Genomic DNA, 11,872 nt, shown 5'->3' with positions numbered 1-11,872 from the left:
CAGCGCTCACGGACATGTGCCATGAGCCACGCAGGGAGACCTCAGCCACATGGCCGATGTCCTGATGTTTCCAGGGGTGGCAGAGCTCACTAACTGCACCCCCAGAACTGTCATCTGCTCACTACGAATAGCAATGGCAAAAGCCAGAAATCTAAGAATTGATGAAGCCTGACCCTCCATTATGTGGACAGGTAGTAGCAAATCACTCAGCCCCACTTAGGGATAAGGGAGACAGCAATTTAATGACGTGCCAAGCAGACAAGGTCAGCAGAATGGCAGCCAGTGCAGCTGTGCGTCTCGAGGAATTCTTTCCAGCCTCCCCTTCAAGGCCCTTAATCGAAGAACAACTCCACACTGGTGGCAGAGCTACCCAAGCCAGCGACCACCCGAATGAGACTATTATTTTGGGTGGATTTAAATGTTTTAATCATTGCTTCAAGTATAGTCGTATCCATTGCCAAAAAAGTCTATAGATGCATGGAGTCAGAAAACACTACTATTAGTGGTGCTGATAATATAAGTAGTGGGGCCACTTTTCTCCTGCCTTTCCTTGACCCACTGCAATCCCAGCTGGCAGTGGTAGTGGCAGATTCCGCTGACCCAACCACCCCCAGGAAGGTCTTGCCTCAAAGAAAAGGAAAATGTGGTGTGTGCTGCTGGCTGCCACAGACTCAGGGGAGCCTGTGCCAGGTTGCAGGCTTGAACTTGCTTCTTGTGACACTAGAGAGAGAGAGAGCTTGTTTCAAAAGCATGTTAGTGCTCTCAGTTCCTCACGTCCGACCTGTGCCAGAGGCTCCTTCTGCAGTCTCACCAGTCCTGTGGCCTGGATCACAATTGGGTAGGTGGTCTTGAACTTGGCTGCTGGGCCTGAGGTCCCCTGCTCACTTGCCTGGGAAATACAAACATCCTGACCTCTCTTCCTTGGTCACTGATCAGTCTCTTCCTTACTGAACGTCTCACCAGCTGCAGTCCTTGATTAGTGTCAGTGTGGTGCAGAGGTCCCCTAGACATCTTTTCCCCTACTTATCCCTGTGCATTCTGTCCCTTTTCTACATGAAAAATAAATAGGCATATTTGCTATGAGGCTGCCATCGCCATAGCCAGGATGTGAGTGTAACCCGCATCATGGTTGGGTAGACTAAGAAAGTGATTTCCAGTGCTAGTTTTACCTCTGACTATGTGGCCTTGGGAAAACCTCAGTGTCCTTATCTGGAAAATGGAGATAATAATACAAACTTCACAAATTTGTTATGAAGAGTAAATGAGATATTTAAGTAAGGTTCTTGGCATGTATAATAATAAATAATCAATAAATGGAAGATATTTGGATTAGTTTCTTAGGGCTGCCATAATAAATTACCAAAACATATGGTGGCTTAAAACAACAGAAAAGTATTCTCCAACACTCCTGGAGGCTTGAAGTCTAAAATTAAGGTGCTGGTGGGGCCATGCTCCCTTCAAAGGCTCTAGGGGAGAATCTTTCCTTGCTTCTTCCTGCTTCTAGTAGCTTCGGGTGATCCTTGGCTTGGGACTGCGTCATTCCAGTCTCTCTGCCTCTGCCTCCACAGGGCCTTCGCCTCTGTACATCTCACATCTTTCTCTGCCTTTCTCTTATAAGGACATTTGTCTTTGAATTGAGGGCCCACCTGGATCATCCGCATGATCTCATTTCCAAATCCATAATTACATCTGCAAAGACCCTTTTTCCAAATAAAGCCATTCCCTGGTTCTGAGTGGGCATAACTTTTAGGGATCTACCATTCAACCCACTGTCCTTCCTTATTCATGATAAAAATTAAGATACATAAAATTTGTCTATTTTTTGTGTCCTTAGGCCCTCGTGTGGACTCCTTCTAGCTTGGATTATGAGCTTTCATTTCATGCTTTTTCTCTTCTCACTCACCACACTTCTGTGAAGAGCAAAATCCCATGTCCCAGGGGTGCAGAGCCAAGAAGGGAAACCCGAGAGCGTTGGGGTGAGGCTCTCAGACAGCATCTTCTACAAAGTTGTGCCAGGTCCCAGCTCGCCTCTCTGGTGGTTTCTGGCCTGGATGTCCCTAGACAGGGCCTTCAGTCCCCTTCAGGAGCCTCCTCATTTTGGACCAAGAGGCCTGCCCCATGAAGCTCCACGCTAGATAGACATGGAAGAGAAGGTCAATAGTCAGTTTCCACTGAGGACGCAGCAAGAAGAAACTGTGACAGTAGGCCGGGATGACAAGCCAGCCACCTTGACACAGAGTGGAATCACAGTCTCAGAATGTTCCTAATGGCAAAAAAATGTAGAGTAAGTAGCTCGAACACCCAACCAGAGCAGGGACCCCTACCCCATATCCCTGAGTTTCTATCCTGACCCTTGGGGTGACCCAGAGATCCCTGACTCATGAGGCAGCCCAGTCCATTTTTAACCATTCTCATTGCTTCCTAATGCTGCAGCTTTTTCTGTCCTTCCCCAGGGCACTCATTCCCAGTTGTCTCAGCTGTTACTCACCTGCTTGCCTCCAGACCTCTTGCGCAACTGATCACTCCCCCTAGACATGCCCCATCCTTCCCACATGCCTTTGCAGCAGGATTTCAACTGTGGCTTTACCCGTGCCATCTATGGTTGCAGTATTTATTCCCTTATTCTGAACATTGCTTGCTTTCTCTTTTCTTGAGACAGGGTCTTGCTTTATCACCCAGGCTGGGGTGCAGTGGAGCAATCATGGCTCACTGCAGCCTCACCTCCTGGGCTCAAGCGATCCTCCTGCCTTAGCCTCCTGAGTAGCTAGGACCACAGATGCGAACCACCATGCCTAGCTAATTTTTTTTATTTTTTGTAGAGACAGGATCTCGATATGTTGTCCAGGCTGGCCTTGAGCTCCTGGGCTCCCAAAGTGCTGGGATTACAGGTGTGAGCCACTGAACCCAACCTGAACATTATATTTTTTTAAATGAAGCTTATAATTACTACACTTTTTAAGAACCCTACCAAACGGTTGTTCATATTGAGTGTATAGTCAAACAAAAACTTCCTGGGCTCTTTCATTGAAACCATTATTAAACCAGATCTCTTCAACCCTGCTACTAGGCTAATTGAGCTGTTGAAACCAAGGGCAGGCATTTACATTTATTCTCATTGATCTTAATTTTCCTGGTTCTGTACCATCACTTCCAGCTTCTTAAGATATATTTGAATCTTAATTGCAACATATATCCCTTCCAGCCTTCTGTTACTTCGAAATATGATAACCGAAACACTGTATTAGTATTGAATAGAACAGAACTAAAAATAGAGTTCTGGCAATACCATTTGCTTCACACTGACATTGAACAATTGTGAGGTCCCCATCGTACATACTAGAAACGGAATGAGTGTTTGATGAATGAATGTGTGATCCACTTTGGGAGCGTGCCTGTTCAGTCAACCATAAAGGCATCTAATTATAGCTATCATCCAACCCACCTTTCTCCATTCTAGATACTCCAAGGATGTCGGGTTTGGACCTGTTTTTAATGCTTGGCCAAAATGAAGTGCTTTCTTCCAGTGCACCACACAGGCCTTCCAGTTTAGTGATGTAATAAAACTGGAAGGAGATTGGTGAGTCAGCACTTTGAGAATCCTTGCCATGCCCAAGTAACCTCTGTCCTCACACCCAGGTATTCTGCCCTCATCAGTGTTCACATACATAGTTTTTCCAGTCCTGGCACAAGCTCATCAGCCTGCTCTTCCTCTTCTTTAAAGCTGAAACCATGCCCTGTTTGTCCATAGACATACAGGCCAGGCAGCCATGGGTTCATTCAAACTGAGAAACTAGATTGGGGGTGTAGGCAAAGCAACCCATTTTCTTGCCCTAGGTTTAAGATGTATTTTTAGGACTTTATATATCAAATTCTAAGAGCATCTTCCATTCCGAGCAGTTGGCTGCTATTTACTGGACTTGCAGTCAGTGGGCATATATTCCCCACATCCCTAGCACAGAAGCGTCTCACTTTCCTATCACTTCTCAAGCAGTCTGAATCCACGGTAATAGCAAAAAATTTCTCGAAACGAAATTATAGCAAAGATATAAGTGTGGAGCTTCCTTTGTTAAATTTCATTTTTCTTCCTGGGAATGATTGAGTTGTGTATAAAATTTATGATAATAGCCTTTTTAAAGTATATTTCTCTGCAGTTGCTTAAAGAACCAGAAGAAAAGCGGCATTTGTTATTTGCAGCTATATTAGGTTTAGATGACCCCAGAGGAAGCAGTGGAGCATCACCTAAATATTAGATGTTTATCTCCAAGGCCCCATCAACTCTGTGTTTACGTACAACACCTAGTTTGGTTTCCCAGTGCCTGCTCCATTAGGAAGAGGCTAGAGATGTTTAATTTGCTTAAGAGTTTAGCAGTAGAAAATTTAATCTGATAGATACTAGGGTTTCTCAAACCTTACTGTTCATAGAATCATCTGGATATCTTGTTAAAATGCAGGTCTGGGTGGGGCCTCAGAGTCTGCATTTCCAGCAAACTTGCAGAGGATGCTGATGTCATGGGTCGGAGGACCACACTTCGACTAGCAAAGCCTTATACCACTGGGCTAAATTTAGAAATTATGATAGACAGTTAATGTAGCTCTAAAGTGGCTTAAGATGAATTTATTGAGAACAGTGATTATCAGGCAAACCATAGGTAGCAAACTCTAAACAAATTTGCCTTGATTCATCTATTAACTCCCCCTCCAATTTCCCTTTTCCAATAGTAATATTTAAACAGTGCGATCTGCATATGTGGCTCTCTGGTAATTTGGCATTGATATAATTGTGCATGGCCCCATGTTTGGAAGAAATCTTTTGTTGTGGCAGGTGCTTCCAGACATAAACTCCTCGGGTGCCCCTGGGAGCGCGATTCAGGACACAGAGGCCAGTTGTCTGCAACTAGAGCCTCTAAGAGCAGAAATCCCACTCTCCTTTTTTCTTTTTTCTTCTTTCTTTTCTTTTTCTCTCTTCCTTATTTTCCAAATCTACCTGTCCACCTTCATAAGTTACTTCTTTGTTGTTTCGTCCCATAATCACCCGATAGACCAGGAATGTGGTGCCTTCCTGGGGCGCCCTCTGGTGGTTCCTTGAAAATACAGCAAGACCCAATCTCTACCCATGTGTTTCCCCTTATAAGTACTGAAAGCTTACGGGGCCCAGAGAAGGGACACATACCTCAGCGTTAGAGAGCCCTGTCTGCTCCGTGCTGCACTGGTAAATAGCCCTAAATGTAGGAGGAGGATGGGTGGAAATTTTTATCAGTTTGGCCCCAGGTCGCTGCAGCTTTTGTCTTAATCATTGTGTCCTTGATTTCTCATTGGCAATCTCTGGAAAAGATGCTGTTTATCAATGGATAACTTTTCAGAAGAATAAATTTGGATTTGTGTGTTAAGGCCAATATGTCTTAGCAATCATTTAGCAGAAGACCAGTCCGGTGAGTCTTCAGGGCTGACTAAGCCGATGTCTCTCAAATAAACAGTATAACTAAACCTGAGCACTACTGAGAACCAAGTCAGCATTCTTTTTCAAATTTACAAAAGCTGGCTTCCTAAAGAAGTACCTTCAGAGGAGTTTTCTAGTTTTGTGTATTGTGCATTCAATTGTACAGGCAGTGTTACATTTGCATTGCTAATAGACCCTTCCTGAATGTGTTTGACATTTTACTTGGCTTTGGAAGGACTTTTATGCCGCTGCTTTTTCTTCCCTAGTGCTGCCTTGGGCTAATTAACCTATTCCCTTACTGGCTGGGCCTACTATATGCAAATGTTCTCATTTTGCATTCTGACATATCACTCTTGCATAAATATCCCTCATGAAACCCTGTGGGGTTTTATTGGATCAGTGCTACAGGAGGGCCAGCAGGGGGCGCAGGGACTGGTTCTCTCTGAGTAGGTCTCACGCATGAGTTTTCTTTGCTGGTTGGTATGGAAATGTGGGAGCGTTTGGCATTCCCTTTCTTAAGAGTGAGTCTTGAAATTTAGAGATAAAAGTTCATTATTAGTACTTTACTTCTTTTTACAAAGGAAAGCTGTACAGAACACAGTTATTTGAGACTTACAAAAACCCTAGGTTGTCAGGGCGCAGTGGCTCACACCTGTAATCCCAGCACTTTGGGAGGTCGAGGCTGGTCGATCATTTGAGGTCAGGAGTTCGAGACCAGCCTGGCCAACATGGTGAAACTCCGTCTCTACTAAAAATACAAAAATTAGCCAGGCATGGTGGCAGGCGCCTATAATCCCAGCTACTCAGGAGGCTGAGGCAGGAGAATCGCTTGAACCCGGGAGGCGGAGGTTGCAGTGAGCCGAGATTGGCCCATTGCCCTCCAGCCTGGGTGACAGAGTGAGACTCCATCTCAAAAAAAAAAAAAAAAAAAAAAAAAAAAAGAGAAAGAAACCCTAGGTTGGGAGAGTAAATAAGTGACATTACTCCTTCAACACTTCATTTCTTCAGCATAAGTGTTTTAGGTTTTTGTTTTTTTTTACCTTATTTCTCATTTCCATCCCAGTCTTTAAGTGCCTCTCTTGTCATATGAGAAATTCTATTCTTACTGAAATGTCCTTTGATACCTAGACACCAAATTTCTAAACCTCCACCTTCCTAGATATCTGATCAAAATCATTAAGGATTGAGAACTTTCTGTTGTATCATTTGTCATTTCATTATGATGTTCATTGATGATGTTGAAGCAAAACCAACAAGGGCCATTAAATCATTGCCCCTTCCAAGCTGGGTGCAGTGGCTCATGCCTGTAATCCCAGCACCGGGAGGCCAAGGTGGGTGGATCACTGAGGCCTGTTCAAGACCAGCCTGGCCAACATGGCAAAACCCCACCTCTACAAAAAGTACAAAAATTAGCCGGGTGTGGTGGCGTGCACCTGTAGTCCCAGCTACTTGGGAGGCTGAGGTGGGAGGATCACTTGAGCCCAGGAGGCACAGGTTGCAGTGAGCCAAGATCACGCCACTGCATTCCAGCCTGAGCAACAGAGCAAGACCTTTTCAAAAAAAAAAGAAAGGAAGGAAGGAAAAAAAAATCATTGCCCCCCTCTAAAAAATAGTTACAAATTAGGGGGCAGAGGAGAGAAAAGGGGTTGTGTTTCAATAGGGATTTCACTGTTGCTCCAGCATGGACAAAGATTGAATGCTGAAGGCCGCTACTTTATTGTGTTTGTTTTAAAATCGGATCATTGGCTAGACACAGTGGCTCATGCCTGGAATCCTAGCACTTTGGGAGGCCAAGGAAGGAGGATTTCTTGAAGCCAGGAGTTCAAGACCAGCCTGGTTAACATAGCAAGACCCCATGTCTCCAAATAAAGAAAGAAAGAAAGAAAATCAGATCATTGAAAAGAGGGTCTGGATGTGAGATACCAAAACCCAAGGGTGTGGAATTCCCAAAGCCCAATCCTACAGCTCTCAGGATCACAGCACGTTGCACTGTGCATACCTACAGCTGCTACCTGTGGAAGCAATCACATCTGCTGCTTGCCAGCCTGGTTCATGTCAGTTCCACTGATATTCGGCCTTTTGTCTGTTGGGCATTGGTTTGCCCACATAGCAGCAGTAACGTAGACTTCAGTGGTTAGTAAGAGACTGAGATACTTGTCCATAAGAACTGGCTCCAGGGTCACCATTTGTATGTCCAGGTTTGAACACACTGATCTGATTTGTCTGAAAGAGGTGTCGTCTCTAGTGTTAATGGTGAGTTGTTCCTTTCCAAGGAGAAAGGGGACGGTGTGAAGGGGAACTTCAAAGACAACTTGAAAAGGAAGAGAGAGATGGACAAACCAAGCATGTAACCCATTAAGAAAACATTCATTGCACTAGCCCTATTTTTGTATGGTATTTGGGTTTTTTAACCATAATCAAATTCAGTTTTTAACAGTCTCACTCTGTTATCATATGAGTGGCTGTACTGGGAATTCTTTTGAAACTTGCAGAGAACAGGATTATTTCTGGCGGCCTCTGCTGAGTTGGCGTGTGTGTGTGTGTTTGTGTGCGTGTGTATTAGGGAGGGGAAATCGTAGGTCCAGTATGGACCCAGAGCTAAGGGGAATGTTGGACAGTAGTGGTTCTGGCAGATGAGGATTCAGAAATCGAGTGCAAGGACTGTTCTGGACTTCACTGCTAACCTGCTTTTTCTCAGTGCCTGGCTCTGAGGGCAGGGTCCAGCTGGTGTCATGCTCTCCAAGGGCTTCATTTTATTTTCCAGCCAGGCAAAGGAGAGGTGAGAAATGGAACCAACATTTCTGAAAAGGAAATGTAAGAACTGCATCATGTACCCTCTAAGAAGAAAAGGAGAAAAAAAAAACAGGAGAGAGGGTATTGAGAACATCTTAGGGGAGTTGTTAACGCCATTAAAAAATATATGTGTTAGAGTGTTCACTTGCCCAGTGTCTTCATAATCTTCCTTTATGATGTGCAGCCGCCATGGCTAGTGTTTTTTTTTTTTCTTTTGTTTTGTTTTGTTTTTAGAGACAAAGTCTTGCTCTGTCACCCAGGCTGGAGTACAATGGTGCAATCTCGGCTCACTGCAACCTCCACCTCCCGGGTTCAAGCAATTCTCCTGCCTCAGCCTCTCAAGTAGCTGGGACTATAGCTGTGTGCCAGCTAGTGTTACACCCGGCTAAAATTTTTTTTGTATTTTTGGTAGGGACGGGGTTTCACCATGTTAGCCAGGATGGTCTCAATCTCCTGACCTCGTGATCTGCCTGCCTTGGCCTCCCAAAATGCTGGCTAGTGTTTTATCTGCTTCAGTGCTTGGGGTATGATTGGGTTTGGGGAGTTCACACTGAGTCCAGGGCCTAGTCTTAATCTTGCCAAAGATGTTCTTTCCCCGGTGCTCATGTTCTGATATCCTTTCCCTCCTTCCCTTTCTCCTCCCTTTCCTTTTCCCTTTGTCACTGCCCTCTTCCCTTTCCCAGCATCCAGAGCTGCTGTTGGCGGATTGTACCCACGGGGAGATGATTCCTCATGAAGAGCCTGGATCCCCTACAGAAATCAAATGTGACTTTCCGTTTATCAGACTAAAATCAGAGCCAGCCAGACAGTGAAACAGTCACCGTGGAGGGGGGAAGGCGAAAAATGAAATCCAACCAAGAGCGGAGCAACGAATGCCTGCCTCCCAAGAAGCGCGAGATCCCCGCCACCAGCCGGTCCTCCGAGGAGAAGGCCCCTGCCCTGCCCAGCGACAACCACCGGGTGGACGGCACAGCATGGCTCCCGGGCAACCCTGGTGGCCGGGGCCACGCGGGCGGGAGGCATGGGCCGGCAGGGACCTCGGTGGAGCTTGGTTTACAACAGGGAATAGGTTTACACAAAGCATTGTCCACAGGGCTGGACTACTCCCCGCCCAGCGCTCCCAGGTCTGTCCCCGTGGCCACCACGCTGCCCGCCGCGTACGCCACCCCGCAGCCAGGGACCCCGGTGTCCCCCGTGCAGTACGCTCACCTGCCGCACACCTTCCAGTTCATTGGGTCCTCCCAATACAGTGGGGCCTATGCCAGCTTCATCCCATCTCAGCTGATGCCCCCAACAGCCAACCCCGTCACCAGTGCGGTGGCCTCGGCCGCAGGGGCCACCACTCCATCCCAGCGCTCCCAGCTGGAGGCCTATTCCACTCTGCTGGCCAACATGGGCAGTCTGAGCCAGACGCCGGGACACAAGGCTGAGCAGCAGCAGCAGCATCAGCAGCAGCAGCAGCAGCAGCATCAGCAGCAGCAGCAGCAGCAGCAGCAGCAGCAGCAGCACCTCCTCAGCAGGGCTCCGGGGCTCATCACCCCTGGGTCCCCCCCACCCGCCCAGCAGAACCAGTACGTCCACATTTCCAGTTCTCCGCAGAACACCGGCCGTACCGCCTCTCCTCCGGCCATCCCCGTCCACCTCCACCCCCACCAGACGATGATCCCACACACGCTCACCCTGGGGCCCCCCTCCCAGGTCGTCATGCAATACGCCGACTCCGGCAGCCACTTTGTCCCTCGGGAGGCCACCAAGAAAGCCGAGAGCAGCCGGCTGCAGCAGGCCATCCAGGCCAAGGAGGTCCTGAACGGTGAGATGGAGAAGAGCCGGCGGTACGGGGCCCCGTCCTCGGCCGACCTGGGCCTGGGCAAGGCAGGCGGCAAGTCGGTTCCTCACCCGTACGAGTCCAGGCACGTGGTGGTCCACCCGAGCCCCTCAGACTACAGCAGTCGTGATCCTTCGGGGGTCCGGGCCTCTGTGATGGTCCTGCCCAACAGCAACACGCCCGCAGCTGACCTGGAGGTGCAACAGGCCACTCATCGTGAGGCCTCCCCCTCCACCCTCAACGACAAAAGTGGCCTGCATTTAGGGAAGCCTGGCCACCGGTCCTACGCGCTCTCACCCCACACGGTCATTCAGACCACACATAGTGCTTCGGAGCCACTCCCGGTGGGACTGCCAGCCACGGCCTTCTACGCAGGGACTCAACCCCCTGTCATCGGCTACCTGAGCGGCCAGCAGCAAGCAATCACCTACGCCGGCAGCCTGCCCCAGCACCTGGTGATCCCCGGCACACAGCCCCTGCTCATCCCGGTCGGCAGCACTGACATGGAAGCGTCGGGGGCAGCCCCGGCCATAGTCACGTCATCCCCCCAGTTTGCTGCAGTGCCTCACACGTTCGTCACCACCGCCCTTCCCAAGAGCGAGAACTTCAACCCCGAGGCCCTGGTCACCCAGGCCGCCTACCCAGCCATGGTGCAGGCCCAGATCCACCTACCTGTGGTACAGTCCGTGGCCTCCCCGGCGGCGGCTCCCCCTACGCTTCCCCCCTACTTCATGAAAGGCTCCATCATCCAGTTGGCCAACGGGGAGCTAAAGAAGGTGGAAGACTTAAAAACAGAAGATTTCATCCAGAGTGCAGAGATAAGCAACGACCTGAAGATCGACTCCAGCACCGTGGAGAGGATTGAAGACAGCCATAGCCCGGGCGTGGCCGTGATACAGTTCGCCGTGGGGGAGCACCGAGCCCAGGTAACGTTAGCCCGGGTGGCACAGGGATGGGACACCACACCGTGACGCCGTCATCATCTCCTGGCAAGACGAATTGCTTCTATGAGGCAGGATTAAGGGTTCTCAGGTACACCTAGACCTTAGACTCGGCCTTTCCCAATTGCGTTCTCTAGAAAAAATAATCCCCATTTCCCCGTGACCTCTGCTGTGTGTGATGAATTAACCTCCATGCATGGAGAGTGGGGCTAGTTATGGAGTCCTTGAGACAATCCAGAAAAACTCACCACTCTAGTTATTTTTTGAATTCTGTGGTTAAGATGAGGAACCCTGATTAGGAAAGGCTGCTGGACTTCAGGTCCTTCTAGTGGTCATTTGGCACTTTTTCTTACCAGGAAAAGACAGAGGATGCCATTGGAGTGAGGGGATTAGATGCTGAAGTAATCACATCCCATTGCAACATCCATGTTTTAAAATATGTCTTATTAGCTGGGTACAGTGGTATATGCCTTTGGTCCCAGCTACTCCAGAGGCTGAGGCAGGAGGATCACTTGAGCCCAGGAGTTCGAGGCTGTAGTGAGCTATGGCTGAACCTGTGACTATCACTGCACTCAAGCCTGGGCAACATAGCAAGGCCTGGTCTCTAACATATATATAATGTCTTCTTATTATTTACGTATGATAAGGCCAACAGATAGATCAGCAGACAACTCTCTTTGACGAGATAATTTGTTCTACTCTCTGATCCCAAGAGAAAAGGGCACTCTACACCAAGAGGTGTAGAAAACCATAAAGTGGGGGGCACCTGGGGAAGCCCCAGGTAGATCAGGAGGTGGAGGGAGTGAGGGGAAATGTGGCAAACAACAGCCTTTATTGTGGTTTCATGGGAGGCTGGGTAAGCGGGTTTAGGATTGG

General features: G+C 48.3%; 2 protein-coding genes across 2 annotated transcripts in view; both read left to right on the top strand.

The window, feature by feature from the left end:
* The first annotated feature begins 8,938 nt into the window (after positions 1 to 8,938).
* ATXN1 (ataxin 1) overlaps positions 8,939 to 11,872 on the top strand; it is a 29,276-nt gene continuing 26,342 nt past the window's right edge. The window contains exon 1 of the mRNA XM_054491190.2: positions 8,939 to 10,981. Within this exon, the coding sequence (XP_054347165.2) occupies positions 9,074 to 10,981 (1,908 nt within the window). The 5' untranslated portion in view covers positions 8,939 to 9,073. The remainder of the gene's footprint in view (positions 10,982 to 11,872) is intronic.
* Positions 8,953 to 9,042, top strand: LOC129038352 (uncharacterized). Its single transcript, XM_054491195.2, has one exon. The coding sequence runs from the start codon at positions 8,953 to 8,955 to the stop codon at positions 9,040 to 9,042; it is 90 nt and encodes a 29-aa protein (XP_054347170.1).

The sequence above is a fragment of the Pongo pygmaeus genome, chromosome 5 (genome assembly GCF_028885625.2).
Source record: "Pongo pygmaeus isolate AG05252 chromosome 5, NHGRI_mPonPyg2-v2.0_pri, whole genome shotgun sequence".
Lineage (NCBI taxonomy): Eukaryota > Metazoa > Chordata > Mammalia > Primates > Hominidae > Pongo > Pongo pygmaeus.
This window is presented reverse-complemented; position numbering and strand designations above follow the sequence as displayed.